Here is a 19,067-nt window from a genome sequence, read left to right as displayed (position 1 = left end):
TCACCTCCTTATGTTACGCCAGTGAAGTCACTGCCGCTGAGTGGAACCTGACTTCCTGGAGAGAACCTGATTTGTTTTGCTAATGGATGGTTGGTATGTTTGATATTATTTGCCTTTCATATGGCATCCAAAAATCACACAGACACACACAGTTGTGCTTCTTCTGGTAGCTGGAGTTTGTCCTTTTTTATCTAGCATACAGGTTTTTATCAATATTTTATTCACTGTACTGGAAAACACACTGCAGTAAAGCAAAGGTGTAGAAAAGTAACATTAAATTAAGTGATCGCACTAGTGTCCAAATCATTTGTCGGACTACTAAACTTCTTTGGATACTGGTGCATTTTCCTAACATAGACACTTTAACAAAGTCACTGCGAGTCACTGCAAGCACACAGAAACCAGTGGTTTGGTGTGCAGATGACTCTTTGAAAATGGATACGTTCGCGATCACATGTGCGAGCAACATACTCCCACACACATGCAGTCAGACACATGCACACACACATGCATGTGTGCACACAGACACACACAGAAGAGTCACGCCACACTGCAGCAGTATGTCCACCTTTTAGGCTCCAGAAAGTTGCCTCTTTATTACCCCCCCCCCCCCCCCCCCACTTCGTTAATGCAACCGACACTTCCTGTGGCTGCAGCTATCAGTACCAACAGTAAACAGTCAGGCTCAGGAGTTCCAGTGTAAAATGGCTAATCTACGTGATTGTAAATGTGGTGTGATTGTTGCTGTTCCAGCATCTCAGAAACAGCCACCCTCTGGGGATTTTCATACACTGCAGTGCCGGTGAACCCGATTCGCCGCCCCTCCTCAGGCACCAAGCCCAGGCAGCGCACACTGTAACACCAAAGAAGTGGCCAGCTGGCTGCAGTGAGATTTTCAATTCAAGACAAGTCTGCGCACACATTCACATGTATGTAACAGTTTTATCGCCTTGTAAACAGTTGGTAGGGTTTGCAAACTACCCCAGTGCTTTTGATGTAGCTAATTTTAGGTTTATAATGGAATAATATAGATTTGGCGTAAGATTTCTTGCGTGAGTGTGAGAGTCTGAAAGCATGCCTGTCACGCCTTGGTACGAATGGCAATGGGCTCTGACCAGCCTTTATACAGCTTAGAGTTTACAGGAAATGGTCAGTGGCAGTTCTGCGGCAGAGAGGCCAGAGGAGGATCAGCGGTCTTCTTAAAGCTACCAGGAAGGTCTATCCTCAAAGCTGTTCTAGAGGTAACAATTTACTGGTAATTGTCAGGTGCACCAAATAAAGCAGACTCAGTGTTTATGACAACAAAATAGACATTTTTTTTTGTAAAAAAATAATAATTATAAATAAAAAAAGGAAAATAAAGCAATATATAACATGGAATGGGAGAAAAGTTCTGAAAAAGGACCCGGTTGAATCCAATGTGAATAAACACACTGGCAGTGAACGGTACTCCAACTCGATAAGTTCCGAAGCCTCGTTTTCGCTGTCAGTACTTGCGATTGTCTTCCACCATCTAGTGTTGAAAGTGGGGAAATGCAAGATGTCAGCTCAGGTGAGGCTTTTACTGGGGAAACATATCAGACTGTCTCGGACTTACGAATGGGTTCCGTTCTTACAGACAGTTTGTACGTCGAAATGGATGTACGTTGGAATTGGATAATCACATTGATATTTAGATGCGAGAATGAGACTGGGAGATGCATGAGAGGAAGGGATCATTGCGCTGCCATGCAGTACAGTGCTGCGCGCAGCGTGCATAAGGTAGCATAGTGCTGCCAGTGTTCTATCGACTAATGCTACCTATGGAGACGTGTAATCGAGCCTTTCTGCGCATGTGCAGTTCCACTGTCTTGGGATTAGGGTTATGGCTATCAATTAGTAGCCCAACTTGACAAAGTAGCTCAACCAATCAGAACACCGGAAAAATGGCCAAACAAAATGTAAACATTTAATTTTACATACGCAGTGGTTAGCGCTGCTGCCAAACAGCAAGAAGGTCTTGGGTTCAATCCCGGGTCCTTTCTGTGTGGAGTTTGCATGCTCTCCCCATGTTCACGTGGGTTTCCGCTGGGGGATCTGGTTTCCTCCCACAGTCCAAAAGTGTGTGTGTAGGTAAATTTATTTAAGTTGACCCCGTAGTTGTGTGAGTGTGCGTGTGTCTGTGTGAGTGTGTGCAACCTGCTGTGTGTTGAACCAAGGGTGACAGGGTTGGTTTCGGTGTTCTGTCAAGTTGAGCTACTTTGTCGAGTTAGGCTACCGTAGGGCTAATTGATAACCCTTACCCTAACCCAAACCCCTAAAACCCTAACCCCTACCCAAACCCCTAAAACCTAACCCCAGCCCAAACCCCTAAAACCTAACCCTAACCCCCACCCAAACCCCTAAAACCTAACCCTAACCCCCACCCAAAGACCGAAAACCTAACCCTAACCCCCACCCAAAGCCCGAAAACCTAACCCTAACCCCAACCCAAACCCAAATGCAATCGGCCTTTCTACTCCGCTTGGCAATATGTGAGAAATAACAGCCCCCACTCTGTAGGGGGATGCGTCACCAGCTAACCCAATAGGAAGAGAAGAGTCAAAAGGTGTCAACAGGGCATCCTGGCAGGCTTTGCTCCAGCTCCAAGCTTTTCCTTTACAGAGAAGACTGTGTATCGGTTTCAGCATGGATGCCAAGTTGGGTATAAACCACCCATAATAGATGAGTAATCCAAGTAAAGAACATAACTGACTTACATTCTGTGGTGATGGGACATCCACAATGGCACGGCTCTTACATGAGGCTGTATGCAACCCGTGTGCGTTCAACCACATGCCCCAGATATCCAACTAATATGGTCGGAAGAAATCGCACTTTTCTTTACGAACCCAGAGGCCGTAGTCTTGTAGCCTCTGAAGGACAGCATGCAAATTATGCAGATGTTCCTCATCGGTAGCTCTGGTGCACAGAAATTAGGTAACACTGCATGCCAGGGAGACCACTGAGGATCTGATCCATGGCACGCTGAAAATGGGCAGGGGCTGATGTGATTCCAAATGGAAGTTGGCAGTATCCGAACAACCCTTTGACCCTTCCTGTACATGCATCTGCAAATATGCCTGGTTTAGATCTATTTTGCTAAACTTTAGTCCCTTTAGTTCAGCAAACAAATCATCAATGAGGGGACGAGGATACTGTTCATCAGTCAGTACCAGATTCAGGGTCACTTTGGAATCCCCACAGATTCGAATTTCTCCATTTTTTTTCAGTACGGGAACAATAGGCGTGGCCCATTCACTGATAGTTACAGGTTCCAGAACCCCACTTGCAACCAGTCCAGTTCAGCATCTACTTTCGAAGGTATTGCGTATAGTACTGGTCAGCCCTTCAAGAACTTTGGCTTTGCATTTGGTTTAATACTTAATTTTACTGTGATGCCTTTCATATTGCCCAGTTCATTTTTGAAAACTAATTCAGTGGCAGTGGGTGACAGCATCCTCACCGTTTGCCAATTAAGGTTCAAATTCTCTAGCCAAACTCGACCTAGGATAGCAGAGTAATTACCTTTAGCGACATAGATAGGAAGCTTTGTCACTTGGTTGGTGGGTACTGGTTCTCAAAGGTAGGTGCTGAATCTGGTGTCTGACGGTCTCAGGGTCAGTTGTCGCAGGTGACGCTTATACACTTTTTCTGAGAGAATGGATGCTTTAGATCCAGTGTCAATTTGCATGTTTACTGGGTGCCCTTCTAACAGGGGTCCTGCCCAATAATCCTCATCATTTGTATCAATTTCATTAATCTTCAAAGTATGAACCCTTACGTCTGATTCTTCATCAGTGGACTCGCTAGACAGTTCCTCCCGTTGTCTCATAGTGTGAACTGGTCTTTTCTTCTTTTCTTTGCTGGGGTCTTCTTTGTTCACAGAAATAGACACTTCCTCTGTAGTATTTTCATTCTTTGTTACTTTTCCAGCATGTCTTTTGCTTTAAGAAACCCGCTCGATGTGGCCCCGTTTCCCACAGCTGACAGTTCAGATCCTTACACCTGCACGTCGTGGCCAGATGTGCCATTCTGCCGCAGCGATAGCATGGGCCCGGCCTATTTTGTCTCTCTGTGCTCACCGTGTGCACCTTGCTAATTGCATGTAGCCGTTGAGCCTCTTTTGATGCCACTTCCATAGAGACACTGACGCTAAAGGCCTTCTTCAATGTCAGCTCATTCTCAGGCAGTAGTTTCTTCTGCACTGCTAAGACCACATACTAATCTGTCTCTCAACGTATCATCTACCGTAAAACTGGTCCGAATTCACCTTGTTCCGCCAGATTCCTTAGCGCGGCAAAGAACATGAGAACTGATTCCCCTTCATCTTGGTCACATTTATGGAATCGGAATCATTCTGCAATTAACAATGGTTTTGGTGAATAATGCTGTGTCCAGTCCTCAACTCTTTCCACGTAGGGCTTTTCTCCTGGCTTTGTGGGTTGTAACAAATCGCCTAATAGACTGAAAGTTTTTGGCCCCATCACTGCTATAAAACTGGGCACTATTTTGGCCCAATCAATGTCATTGGCCTTGATAAAATAGTTAAAACGCTCCGCGTATGAGGTCCATTGTTCCACATGCTCGTCAAAAGGACCAATATTCCCAGTAATTGCAGCCACCTTTAGCGCAGGTTACTGGCTACTCTCAAGCACGTCCACTTCGATAACAGACATAGGCAGTTCTATTTACCCCCCCCCCCCCCCCACGCTTACCTTGACGACCTCTCTCTGGCTCTCTCACCGGAAAAAAAATCGTGAGCTTCATGACCGACACCGGCGTGTTCAACGGACTCATTCTGTTCCCGCGAGGGACCCAACAGCCCCCTCGCCATTTTTATATTCCGGGAACAGGAAAAATCACTTGGGACATTTGCAATCTCCAACGTGTTTGTTTTTTTTCTCTACTTCCCTGAACTAACACCACAACGTACGATTTCCCATCACAAACTTTAGGGATGAATCTCGGTGCTACATTACCATGGATGACCGTCCTGTGCACGTAAGGCGGCACCGAAAGGAGAGGACCGATCCCGCCAATGTTGTGGAGAGACACACCCACGTTACTCCTGGCTTTATGGTGTGGGGAGCGACAGACTATGCCTGTGTCATGTTGAGGTCCTCTTGTGGCCAGCCAGGTCCCCTGATCTTTCCCCAATCGAACATGTGTGGGATCCGCTCAGACGTCAACTCACACCCAGCACCAGTCTGCAGGATCTCCAGGACCAGTTACAACAGCTGTGGGCCGACTTGCAGCAGGAGAGGATACAACAGCTGTACGGCTCCCTTCTGCACAGTATCAATGCATATGTTCAGGACCGGGGATGTGCCACAGCCTACTGACCTGGGACCAGCAGTGTGCCCATACTGCCAACTCCGGTGTCTGTTCTATCTGATATTATAATCGTTGCAATGAAATCACATGACCTTTCACCATGTGCAGATTCATTATATTTCCACCACTCTGTCTGGGTGCTTTACTTTTTTGTCACTGAGTATATAAAGTGAAATTTATCTTTCTATTTTACTGTTATTCATCTTCAAAAATATGGTAGTTTACGTGCGTTTAGTCCTGCATTATGTACGCTGAGTTTGTGGGAATTATTTAAATTATGCATAACTTGAACTGAGATTCTGCCACGAATGTCAGGCCCAATCATTGTGGAAAAAATGACCACAGCGCAGGGTCCACTGTCATGCTCCTGTCACTCTCCTGCAACCTGCCTCTCTTACAAATACATCCTAACTTTCCGGAAAAAAACACAAGCCGTATTAAAATAGCGACTAGAAAATCTTCTCTTAGAGACCTACAGAAGTAAATATAGGAGATTTACTGAATCTCTTCTTGGTATTAAATGGAACTTTCTGCCAGCACTATTTATGAACTAATTGATTATGAGTTTATTACTATTACTGAATAACAAAGGGAGTACCAATGGGAGTACAAGTACCTGGTACTGAATAACAAGGGGAGTACCGACACCTAGTACTGAAAACCAAGGGGAGTACAAGTACCTGGTACAGAATACCAAGGGGAGTACAAGTACCTCACACTGAATAACAAGTGGAGTACCGGTACCTGGTACTGAATACATAGGGGAGTACAAGTACCTGACACTGAATACCAAAGGGAGTACCGGCACCTAGTACTGAATACATAGAGGAGTACAAGTACCTGGCACTGAATAGAGCACCAGTTTTTCCCACTTCAAGCCCTGGATGTAATATAATTTTGGCATTTCTTTTAATTTTGTTTTTACCCCCCGTGTTTTGAATTGCAGCGCTGGTTTCCTGGTTTATATACACCGTTTTCTGTTCATCTGAAAACAAATTGATTAGAGGGTATTACATGTGCTTGCTTATTTTTTCCTTTTATTTAATAGCAGCGGGCTATTCCAACCATTGTATGTACTTATTTTAATTGTTATGTTACCGAAAAAAAAACTGAAAAGGAAGTGGTATAAACAAGCTTACATTATTCAAACCATCAGTGTACCCATTTCCGTCAAACTTCCTCTGCAGGTCTCACGCGTATCTGAAACCTCGGAGTCACATCGTAGTAAGTTAGCTTTTCCAATTGATTAGTTCCGTGTTGTTGGGAGGATCTTAACACTAATGGTAAGTCTCATATAAAACTGAGAGATTATATATAATTAAGAGATTACTTATAATTAAGTATTCCGGTACATTTTCTTAACCTGGTATTTGGATTTGCCGATAGCGGAATGTGATTGCGTCACGTAAATGCCTAAAAGGCTTCAAAGCATTTTTAAAATAGTGTTAATAGTGTAATTTTTCAGATAATTCACGTAATGGCTTAAATAGAAAAGATAAAAAGTGAGAGTAAGTTACACCTAACCCTGTTTTGTCTAAAGGTTTCAAGATCTAAGTCTTCGTGTATTTTTTATGCAAATTTTAAAAACAGTTAAGTTAAATAATGTTTGAACCCAACCAGACGAAAGAAAGATTTCTAAATCCGTCAAAGTTTTTTTTTTTTTGCCCCCGTTGGACGCTACATCTATGAGTAAATTACGCCTTTCTGCGGGATTTCACGCCGCGTAAATAAGTTCGCAGTGGAAGTTTCTTCACATTAACGTTTTAGCCTGCTTGTTTCAATCGGACAATTGACAAAATACTAATTCAGTGTCATATTACGGAAACCGATCAAGTCATTCAGTGGTCTGCTGATCCAAAAAGTGTCGTCAGCCAGACAGTGTGTACAGTGTGTACAGTGTGTAGTGAAACTTCAGTCTATCTAATCTATCTATCTTACTCCCTCTCTCACTCACTTAATCACTCACCCTGGCTGTTTTACGTGCATAATCCCAGCCAAGTAGATCGATCATTCATTTGTGTTTGTTACAAACTGCATTTCTTAATCTTACTTATTCCCCACAGCAAAATGACACGGTGTGATTTCGTTTGCTGGATCCAAATGACCGTCTACATCCCAACATGTATCACGGCCTTCCCCTTGAACCTGGCAGCCCTGTGGATTCTGTTCTTCAAGATAAGACGATTCACAGAGTCCATGGTCTATTTGGCTAATCTAGCAGTGAACAACTGTCTCCTTTTATTCTCCCTGCCCTTCAAGATTTATGCCTACAAGAGGCCGTGGAATCTGTCGCCAAAGTTCTGCTCGTTCCTGGAGAGCCTGGTCCTCGTGAACATCTACGGCAGCATCGCCCTTATCGTGTGCATTTCTGCCGACCGTTACATCATGCTCCGTTACCCGTTCAGGAGAAGATGGACGCCGCGGTCGCCACGTATCGCAGCAGCTGCCTGCCTCCTCATATGGATCGTAGTGTTTGTGGCCAGTTACCCCATCTACAGTTTGCACAAGAATAATGAATACTGCTTTGAGAACTTCACCAAGGAGACGTGGGATAATGTCGCCCTCATAGCCTCCATGGAGGTCATATTCCTCATCAGTGCCACCGCCATGACCCTATGCTCTGTCAACATCATGCAGATCCTGAGGGCCATGCGTAAGAGGAACCCGGCAGACGCCAAGCTCAGGAATAACAAATCCCTGAAGATAGTCCTGAGCAACCTCGTGACGTTCCTGGTGTGTTTCATTCCCTATCACGTCGCCGCCCTGCTGTTCTTCCTGGCTAAGAATTCCACCCTGCCCCAGAGCACCATTGACCCTCTGAGGGACGTCTTTCGCATAAGCTCCTGCATAAGCAGCCTGAACTGCCTGTTCGACGGCGCCTGTTACTACTTCATGCTGAAAGAGAACTGGATGTCCAGTAAAGAGGAGAGAAAGCTGACTTCATACAATGCGACGCTGCCCCTCGGCTTGCAGAGAGAGGGCTCGCTCCCTGCTCACAAGACCTCCGTGAGGAAGACGACCAGTCTGTCGGACTGCTACTGAGGAACGCAAACAGTCTCCTAGATTTTTTTTAGCACACCCTTGTAAAAAAATAAAAAATACTTTATTTCTATAATGACGGTTTATTTTAATAATGTATCTCAGAGATGGGCTACAGTAAGCAAATGCAGATGTATCAACTTTCAGCTTCTGCTGAGCCAGAGTTATTCACGTGTGCTGGGGCTGGACTGGCCAGGGGCAAAGCATGCAAACTCACCCAGCCGAGCTAGCTAATGTTCCGCTCACAGGCCCTGCCGGGCACAAACACCTACATACGAAACCTGCGGGCACAGTGCACCTACTCCAAAAAGAGCCTTTTCTGGGTGGTACTTAAAAGAACAAACAAAAAGTTGATAATCAAGATAAGGCTTTTGGGTTCCTCTGAAAGCAAACAGAAAAAAGTATAAAGGCAAAGAGAAGCAACAGGATGACAAAAAAAAAAACAGTTTAAAACTCTATAACCTAAAATTTTAAGTTCTATAATTTTTTCAGAAGGGATGTCTAAACAGAACTAAATGATATTTACTGAAGAACAGGAGTAAGGCCTAGCTGTGCTATTGAAACATTCCATCAGGCAGCCTCCCAGGCAGCCCAATGAGGGCCTGTGGCAGAACAAGGAGTCCCGTGAATGCATCATCCAAACATCCTTGAGAAAATTATTTTTTCAATTCAAAATTAATGGATGCAGCATAAATATGCTACATGTATGTGGGATGCATGTGTGAGTGTCCTTTTATTTAAATATTACGTTTATTTACATGCTTGATAAGAAAATCTTGATAGCAATTCTAATGTGTTAAAAGTCGTTACGTTGTTGTGGATACAGTGTGACAGTTGTATCATTACTGAAGTTTAAGATGCCAACGTGAAATCGTTTCACTTTAATCTGTCATAGTCAGCTAACAATTACTCTTAAAAGACACTGAACAAGATTCAACGTTCAAGAGACCCTGAGGTCTCCAATATATTAATATTTGGTCAAAGCTAAAAATTTTGTGAGTGGGATTGCAGGCTTTGAGGACAGTTCAGTAGCAGTTATGCTTTAAACAAAGCAGTTGCCTAAATTCCTGTATTATGTCAGATTTCCAATCTGAAGGCACACTTTGGTGCACCTTTCCTGGTCTTCATGAGTGATGAAGATGCGGTGATGTGGTGAAGGTCTATCAATAACTCACTTAGTTAAAGATCCCTCTTGTATTGAATGACCTGGGTTGAAACCTATGGTAATGCAATATTTTATGGGGGGGTGCACATAATCAGAAGGTTGCTAGTTCACAACCCAAGGGCTTTAACTGTCGTTGTCCTATGACTTGGCAGACTCTGCTGTCTCAAGTGCCTGGATAATATACAAATCCGTGTAAAATGATGTGGAGACTGGACCATCAGCCATTTGGCTGGTAGTGCTGCCCCTCCTGTTGACTTCCCTCCCGGAACAACCATAGGATCTGAACAGTCTGCGCTCCGACACCTCTCATGTTTTCTAAGCACTGTCACCTCAAACTCTACACCCAATATAAATAAACTTAAAATTAATTAGTGTTAAACTCTGGGATAAATGCAAGTCAAACTCAATAAATGAATATTTATGAAATTATTCCCGTTGTAAGATTCTGTTGTACTTTTTGACATACATCCGCTTAGATGAGTGTGTTTCGTTTATCCGATTTTTCATCTGAAAGTGAAGAGTGTCACCATGCAGAGGCAGAGAAACCCCCTTTTTGGCCACTAAAACAGGTGAGGTTACATGCTGGATTGTTACAGCGCAATTCTAAAAAAAAAAAAAAGACGCGTTGAATGTTTTTGGCGGAGCAGCAAAGCCGTCGGCATCCGAGCAGAGACGAAATGAGGCAGAAAACCTGAGAGAACGAGCAGAGACAGCGAGGAGAGCGACGGCATTTGTGGGTGCTAATGCTGAGAACGAGCAGAGAGCGCGAGGAGAGGAACAGCTCGTAAAAAGAACTAAAAAAAAATAAGTGCAAAGAGTGCGGCACTGATGAAAAGCTTGATTTAACTAACAGGCGTTGATAGAAATTGTTGCATTGTTATGTGTTCAAGTAATCAATATGACATTTACCGATTTTTGTGAAGGACATCAATGTGGTCTTCATGAGCTCCTCAGTTTACAAATTTAGCACTGGGTCTTCACCATTAAAGGGAAATCAAGATCAAGACATGCCAGAATTTTAGTTAGTTTATTTATAGATGGAATATAATAGCAGATAAAATATACAGATCAGCTGAAAGTACAGACAGACGTTTACAACTGCGCTGACTTTAGTTCTGACTCTGAACTAAGGCATTTTTGTCATTGTCTCAAGAGATACGCAATATAGTCAGAGAAACATGCAGGGAGACAGATCGAGCAGTTAGCAAAAAGCACACGAGCAGATTGTCGAGGAGGAGCAAGTTAGCGGAGAGGGCCTGAATGCAGGAGGTGGGAGTGCAGGCATGGGGAGGCGAGAAAGGCACCGTGTATCACCATGCCTTCACAACGGGGCCAGTTACTAGCGTCTCTTAAGAGTGGGAATGTCTGTATTCTGCTGGTTACCACGTAAACAAGAGCCTCTAGCGTTTATCAGTTTCCCAACTTTTGAGGAAGAATCGCCGGTGCCCAAGGACACTATCAGCAGCCAATCAACGCCAGCTTCCAAAAGCCCAAAGGATGCGAGAATGTGGGAATTCAGAGGTTCAAAGCTAACCTTTCCGGCCGGAGCAGAGGGGGGCGGGAAGCGCTGCGAAGAGAGGGGAAACTTGGGCGGCACTGCATGAGGATCAAGCGAAAATGATGCCACACTGTTTACAAAAAGGACAGAACTGTAAAAAACAGCAATAACAGCAATGCTAATGATTGGCTTTTTACCGGGGGGGGGGGGGGGGGTCACGTTACATTTAATATTAGATTTAAACATTTTATCGCTACATTAATGTAATATATCACCAAAACACGTGGAAACAAAATCCTTCAACCAACACAAAAAATAAATAAAAATAAATCACCGTGGTGGGGTAAACTACGCAACAAAAATGACGTTTTGTCCCAGAACAGGACAAATAGAAACAATTCTCAAAATGCTTGATATGTAAAAATAAAAAAACGTGAAAATGTGACATACAGGTGGATAAATCAATTCAAAGGGAACGCTGTGCTTAAAGTGCAACTGAACGTAAATCCACAGGAGGGCGCTACAGCAGCTGGGGAAGTGGTCGTGCCGACGGGAAGACAGCGGCCCTCTCAGACGGCATCGCAGATCACCGTCTCCACCACGAACGTGTTCTCCAGGTGGCGGATATGATGGCAGCTTGAGGCCCGGCGTTTGTCGATCCCTGCGGCGATCAAACGGAGAGATTCCACATGGATCCCGCCTCTCGGAATGACAGATCACTGACTAACATTTCCTGGAAGGCTGGTAGCCCCTCTAGTGAAGGGGGGTATTAAAAAGCACTCATTTATGCTAAAGGGAATCCTTAAAAAAAAAAAAAAAAAAAAAAGTACCGAACTGTGTGAACTGCGATAGAGGCGGGGCTTACGTTTCCGGGGGTTTCTGCGCTTTAGCCAATAGGTGTCCTTGCCGTTGCACAGCCTGTAGATGAAGGCGCCCAGCTGACGCAAATTATGAACACGTCCAGTTACCACCATATCCTCCTGGATGATGTAAGTCTGAGGAAGATAGGTCCCCTTCTGCGAGGGGGCGGGGCATGGTTATGCAACACACTGGCCCTTTAAGACACCCGCATCACAAAAATGCTGCTGATGCACATATGTTATGGTTATTAACTGTCATTTTAAGGCTCAAGGCCTCATTAGGGCTGCTGCACCAAATTGACAAAGTCACCGAACACTGCAGGCAGCCCAATCTGCCAAAGCATCACTGCATCATGATTACCAACCAGCATCCCTAAAACGTTCCTCGTTATTCCGATTTGGGTCCCGAGAAAACAACATGCAGCACATGCGTGGAGTATCACCTTGACGTTGACCAGGAGTTCCCAGAGATTCCGTGGTGGCATGACGATGGTGCTGTTCAGCTCGATGACATAGCACTTGTCAAGCGCGATGTCATGGTAGGCCGTCAGACCCTGAACGCGGGACAGAGATCGAGATCATCAGGGGAGCAAAGACAGACAGTCCCTAGAGCGATTTGGGTTAAGGGCTGTGCTCAGGGAAGGGAAGGCGAATGTGTCCATGGCAAATGTTTTTTTACTGAGGAAAAGAACAACTATGTAGGCTACATTTTGAAGTAGCACATCAGCGGTAACAGCAATGCATTTCGATCAAAATGTCCATCACAACTGGCCATGGTGATGAGCCCAGGGTTTAGTTACTCTGCTGATACTTGGATCTGACCCTTCTGATAATGGAGCTTACAGGAACTTAGTTACCTCAGGGGGTAAAGTATCAAAAGCACACACCACCCACTTCATAACACCATCACCTCACAGTGCTGTAAATACCGAGAAATCCGTCCCCAGGCCTGCTCACGTGATCGTCGCAAAAAACCACCTAACAGTCACACAACTTTAAGTCCCCATCCCCCATGAAGGCATCACCTTGACAACCTGCTGGCATTCGCTTAAACATGCAGACACAGCCTCTCTGCGATCCCTTAGGCGGCCACTAGGGGACCCACCTTGTGAAAGTCGTGGATGATGTCGGCGGGGTCACTCCCACCAAAGTGGGGCACAGGGACGCTGATCTGCTCGTAGTTGTCCTTCAGGTAGATGCCCACATTCTCCTCCAGCTCCTGGCGAGCACGCAATGGGGCGTAGATGGAGTCTTCATAGAGCACACGGCAGTGGAACAAGTTCTCCTCGCGGATCTGCTGGCAGAGGACAAGACCGGCGTGTTCATTAATTTAAGCTAATAATATGTGGCTTCTCAGAGGAGCAGGACAAACACATGGAGCTTCCTGTTACAGCTACGGCTTTGGCAAACCAGCCAGGCCTCCTATCTGTCGCTCAAGATTAAAGGGTTTAACATTATTTATATCATCTTGGAAAAAGGATGGGTTGCATAAAAAGTTAGTCATCCAGTACAGAGTTGCAGTATCTTAAAACAGGCTTAATGAATATTTCTTATTAAAACTGAAAACGGTGCTCTGCTGATTACAGCAAGTTGAAGTGGCTGGCAAACCGGTTTGATGTAGCAAACATGTTGAAAGTCACACACAAAATACTTGGTAACACATGGGATTTCTGGAACTCCGCAGTGTCAACACAGTTTCAACATCGGCCACAGAGATAAGATGGACATATTTGGACTGTCACTTCCCCCAAAGACCGTCCTGCGTAGCCCATTGTGGTTTCAAAGGGTGTCGCTTTTCACATCTTTCAAAACACTGGAAACACCTTGTGCAAATGTAAATTTCTACTGCGTGTTGCTGATGTATACTATGGAATACAGAGCAAGCAGGACCAGAATGTGTCCCAAATGTAAACATTTAAAATATATAAATCCAGAAATAGCCAGAGGCTCACCTGAGGTATGAAGTAATACCTGTAGATGTAGATGGACGCCAGGACAAGGCTGGTCATGAACACCACGAGGCCAAAGGTTAAACAGCATAGTCCATTTAAAGGATTCTTCTTCGGACGAAGGGGAGGAGCCAGATCATCCTCCTGGGAGAGAGATTTTTACTCTGAGGAGTTTGTAGCGTCACCATAAACAGATTATAAAAAGTGTGGTAACCTGTGATCTGTACTACAGAGTGGGGTTACTGGCATTTCGGAGTGACTTGTCAGATTTAAGGTAGTCTGGGTAACATGTAAGTGAACGAATATATAGTCCATTTAAACTGTGGTACCTTAAATCCAGCAAGTTACCCTGACCACAGACTCACTGCACTCCACCGGCAAACAATTTAAACCAGGGATGTCAAACTCCAGTCCTGGGGGGCCAGAGCCCTGCACATTTTTGGGTTTCCCCTCATTTAACAGGCCTGATTCAACTGTTTGTGCTAATTACCACACAGATCTTGAGATGAGTGGGGGAACAGGGAAAGTACTAAGCTACACGGGGTCCGCCCACCAGGACTCTAGTTTGACACCCCCGATCTAAACTAACCAACAGATCTTAGAACCCACATTCAGCTGAACTGTGTGAGGTTAAATAAATACTCTAAATGGTTTGGGATTCTGGTGGGGGCAACGCAGATCTACAGTAAGAGGGTAGTACAACAGCACTGTGGAGCCCCCTAAGAAGTTGGCTTTTTTTATGGTGCTGCTCTTCATATTTTTGAGGCCAACAAGCCAGCGCCCTCTAGAGGCTCAGCTGGCTCGAAACAACGATAAATAAGAGTGTGATGGGAACGCTTTTCACTGTATTATCTTACATACCGCTCCTCCTTACTGCTTTTATCCATAGTAATTTACTTTTAGGTATCCACATTTTTAAATGACAAGGTGACTTATTGAATATCTCACTCGATCTGAATTTCTTTGGGGTCTCCTTACACCGCAGGTCCAACGAAAGTGTTAAACTCCAAGACATACGGCAGATGTCCAGTACAGAGAATTGCTGCCAAAAACTATGCTAAATCTTTCTCCTCCTTGGAGGGGATGCGCGTTAGACGTGATCCGGGTGCCAGACTTAGACTGCGAACCCACTGAAATTGTATAATACATCACGCTGGATTAGAGAGGACACGTTTTACTCGTCCACTGTTTACCATCAAGACAGACGAGATTTTAAAAAAGCCTTTAAAATATATATGTGTGTGTGTGTGTTTGTGTGTGTGCGCATAATTTATATAGACACACACACACACACACACACACACACACACACACAATGTTCTAGCGCACTGCCACATGGTGTGCTGCTACAACCGTCGTGACAGATTTTGTCATGGGTGTCTGTGAGAAGGAAAACGTTAGCAGGGGAGCTGCCAGGCCATTAGTAATGTAGTCATTTCGGGACGAGAGCGACGCGAAGCCGCCCCCGGTCTCTCAGTACAACTGCTACCGTGGGAGAGAAAGGCCTGGATGCGTCCGCAGCCATTCCCAGCCCGTATTATTATTGCTACCAAAATCCTGCAGTTAACTCCAGTGGAACACTGGGTGTATAATTTGATGATCGGTTACAATGTTAAAGAAATTGACAATTCATGATGAAATGTATTTTAATATTTGGTTCTCAAAATACACCTTTAAACGAACCAGACATAAGCTTCATATACAAAATAAATCAACAATATTTTACATAACGACAACCACAGGCAGTAATGCAAATGAAGGGAAACATAAGGCAAAGAATCCTTGTGTAATTTATAAAACCGTGTTCATGACGGATGCGTCTCGTTGGATTTGATCACTCGGGAGAAAGGCGTCCATTATACTTCATGCACAAAGCTCTGACTGTATGCAAATAGTCAGCGGCAGCCGTGGTGACATAATGGGGTCTCGGTTTCAGAAACCAAAACAGAGTCAATTCCTCAGACAATAGTCTCGTGTCCCCCTATAAGCCGCCAGGGTACACAGATAACCTTGCAGTAAATGCACCACATCAGCTCACAACAACGCCGTCTGTTTCTTTTAACACCTTTCTTCGTGTCAGATATTAACATTATTTGTATATATGGATCCACCTGCTGAGGCAGCTGACTATTAACCCTTTCATATTTAATTTACGTCTAAGCCGTGAAAAAACACCAGTGAGTATTTTTGCTGTAGGTAGCATATACAACAGGAAGATGCATGCAGATTTACCGAGGATTACTACATTCTGCAGTCTACGTGTAACCGGGCCACAGTGAGCAACGTTTGTAGGTTATGAGGGAATTCTTGTTATTCTCGCACTGGATCTGCCATTTTGTCCGTTGACTTGGCGGTCTACGCTGGTCCTCTCACCGGTGAAATCACTCCATTGCCTAATATTCAATCGGTTGAAGAACTTGCATTGATTAAAGTGAATAATTATATAAGTAACATGTAGATGAAAAGGACTGGACTACAACCAAAGAAATATAACCAGCACAACATAAACGTACAACGTGTGTGTTTGTATGTGTCTGTGTGTCATTCATGTTAAATAATTTTATATATATATATATATATATATATATCTCGCACGCTTCCAGGAATGACTGCTCGGTTTTCCTACGCATACTTAGTTATGGCCGGTAGCCCGTACTGCCGTGAGATCTGGCTCCCCGCCTAGTCATCGCCACGGCGATCCAAAGCCAAACACCGCTGCAAACCGGCACTTTTCGGCCAACCAGCCATTCACATGCGCTGTATAAAATGCAAAATACAACCAGCAAGCGATCCGCACATAGCCGGCAGTCCGCCAGCGTGCAGCCCCGGGGCCGCGGATGCTGCCGAGAGGAGGACAAAGGTGCGGGGGGAAAGGGGGGCAGTCACACTTACGGGGGGATGCGGGATCAGGATCTCGGTTTTGTCCCCGTCGATGAGCTCTTTCTCGGGTTTCTGTCCAGCGACAGGCTGGAAGGCGATCTTCACCATATTGGCCGTGCAGAGTTACCGTTCAGAATCTACTCCGCGCGCCTGGATCGCAGCCCCTTTTGATGCCGCTACAATGTTACAATGTTGCTGCTCGCTCCAAGCGACCGGAAGTTGGCCGTTTTTTCCCCAAACTCTCTTAAAGTGACAGAACAAAAGACGATGCTTCACATAGCCGCACGGCACAGTATTCCCAGGGGCGTCGTGGGGTATGGATATTCTGCCAGATTCAGTCGGCCCAGCACTTGACAGTGGCCCTTGAATACTTAAAACTATACATGATATTGGACGGGTGGGCGCAACTTAACATTTTGCCAGAGCAGGGCCAGCCCTGGGTTTTGTCGTGTCCTAGGAAAGATTCTACTGAGCGTCCCCATCCCCATAGCAAAAAAAGTTTCGCCAATTCATTTATATTACAAACATTCCAGTAGCACTGATTAACTGGCTGCTATCTAGCTAGCTTGCCTCCTTTTTGCAAGTAGTGAAATATTACTAGTGTGAACAACTGTAATATCATAGAATGCACCCGGAGGTACTTCCTCTGATTTTTTTTTCACTCAGCCCTTTGTGCTCCCCAATCAAATATCTAGGTATGTCCGTGCCGATTCCTCTACATATTCATCTCACTGAATCAAATTCACCCCTTGATCTACCAACAATTCTTATTAATTTCCCGGAAACAAGCAGTCTTAGAAATCTGGCATTAACAAAAGAAAACCAATGTTTTCATTCCAGTAAAACCACGATTGAGTGGTAGTACGGAAAATTGAAAAACAGAAGTGAACCGGACAAAAAAGAAATCCAAAATTCCAAAGTGTTTTCTTTTTTCAAATTCCTTTATTTATGTGTTCGGCCCAGGTCTTTTCCACACGTTAAAAGCACAGTCGTACTTTATAGTTTGACTATGAAGTTGAGTTTTAATTAAGAATAAAACATTTCTGATATTTATTCTGTTTATAAACGGTCGTACAATATGTAGATAATTGCACTCCCAGTACAGTATAGTCACATAGAATCATGCTCGTTCAGAGCTCAGAAGCGGCATGCTCTTGTAAGGGCGCCTCTTGGGTGCTTAGCGTGTCACTCAGATGTAACATGTTAGGTTGCATCATTTCATAGAGGCTGCAGGACTTGCATTAAAGCACCATTCTTTTCTCATGCCCTCACTGTAACAGCCAACAACTCCTGAATGGTGAAGGCAAAGGAAGATGTTACCACTGCCTTTATTCAGAAATCCTGATTCATGCAGAGAAAATCTTAATAATGAGAGGGCTGAAACCTCCAAATAATACGGTCGGCAGTATTAACTGTAGTATTCCTGCAGCATGAATGCCACCTTAGAAACAGAGAACATTGCCTTCTGCCATTTGACCAGTATACTTGATATTTATTATATTAACATTGGGGGGGGGGCTAGTTACTTTCAGCTCAACTATGGTTTGATTAAACACAAACACTCTGCACACCTTGCAGCCTAAATCTGTCCAGACATTTGCCTCCCACTCCACCTACACACCCCTCCAGAAGGAGCCAACCATGATGGATGTTCTATACTCTGCATACGTATTTTTTGTCTTATCCAAGTAAAAAACAAAAAAAAACCAAAACAAAAATGGAAGCACAACAGATTAATTTCCAGTTCACTGCTCTCCAGTTCAAAGCATGCAGTGCGATCCGCGGCTTGGTACTCTGCTAGCTGGTACCTGTTGTGAAACCTGCTAGAGGAAGTTAGTAACGCATTTGCAGTCATTTTCCAAAAATGAGAAAAAAGGAGACGGGGGGGGGGGGGGGGGTATCTGCCAGTTCCTCTGTTGAACAAGCAATATCTGCGATGTTGATCCAATCTGGTGAGGACGTTATTTACAGTGGATCAGTAATCAAAATGTCACATCTACAGCCTTCCTACTCCAAAATGTATTCGATACCCATTAAAAAAAAAAATTAAAACATTTCAGGATTATGGTCTTTGTTCCAAATACACACAAAAGAGGGAAAGACACAAAGTGAAACAAAGGCAGCATATGTACAAGTTCAGATGCTCTCATCTCTCCCTGTAGCAATCAGTTAAATACGCATCAGGCGTCCTACCCTATTACTCTAACGTTAACACTGTAGTTTGCGTTCCCAATGCCATTAAGTTAACATGAAAGGTGTGTCTTTCTGTCGTCATCCACGCCCCGTGCAGGAACACGGTTCTGTCCACCTAAATCCACCTG

The 19,067-nt window shown here is 44.4% G+C and overlaps 2 protein-coding genes across 3 annotated transcripts; one reads left to right on the top strand and one right to left on the bottom strand.

Annotated features, from left to right (window-relative positions):
- Positions 1 to 35: 35 nt before the first annotated feature.
- gpr55a (G protein-coupled receptor 55a) lies at positions 36 to 9,988 on the top strand. The gene is made up of 3 exons (XM_048980561.1): positions 36 to 93; positions 754 to 6,638; positions 7,419 to 9,988. The coding sequence occupies exon 3, from the start codon at positions 7,423 to 7,425 to the stop codon at positions 8,395 to 8,397; it is 975 nt and encodes a 324-aa protein (XP_048836518.1). The 5' UTR covers positions 36 to 93; positions 754 to 6,638; positions 7,419 to 7,422; the 3' UTR covers positions 8,398 to 9,988.
- Positions 9,989 to 10,570: 582 nt separating this feature from the next.
- On the bottom strand, positions 10,571 to 17,066 carry LOC125711562 (integral membrane protein 2C-like). 2 transcript variants are annotated; one of them, XM_048980562.1, is made up of 6 exons: positions 16,759 to 17,066; positions 13,870 to 14,010; positions 13,023 to 13,214; positions 12,361 to 12,471; positions 11,923 to 12,073; positions 10,571 to 11,718 (listed from the first exon to the last, which is right to left on the bottom strand). In XM_048980562.1, exons 1-6 carry the CDS (start codon positions 16,852 to 16,854, stop codon positions 11,627 to 11,629), a joined length of 783 nt encoding a protein of 260 aa, XP_048836519.1. In that variant the 5' UTR covers positions 16,855 to 17,066; the 3' UTR covers positions 10,571 to 11,626. The 2 variants fall into 2 exon arrangements, with proteins under 2 accessions (XP_048836519.1, XP_048836520.1); XM_048980563.1 differs by having other exon boundaries at positions 13,023 to 13,211; positions 16,759 to 17,053.
- Between the last annotated feature and the right edge of the window lie 2,001 nt (positions 17,067 to 19,067).

This window comes from Brienomyrus brachyistius, chromosome 17 (assembly GCF_023856365.1).
Source record: "Brienomyrus brachyistius isolate T26 chromosome 17, BBRACH_0.4, whole genome shotgun sequence".
Lineage (NCBI taxonomy): Eukaryota > Metazoa > Chordata > Actinopteri > Osteoglossiformes > Mormyridae > Brienomyrus > Brienomyrus brachyistius.
This window is presented reverse-complemented; position numbering and strand designations above follow the sequence as displayed.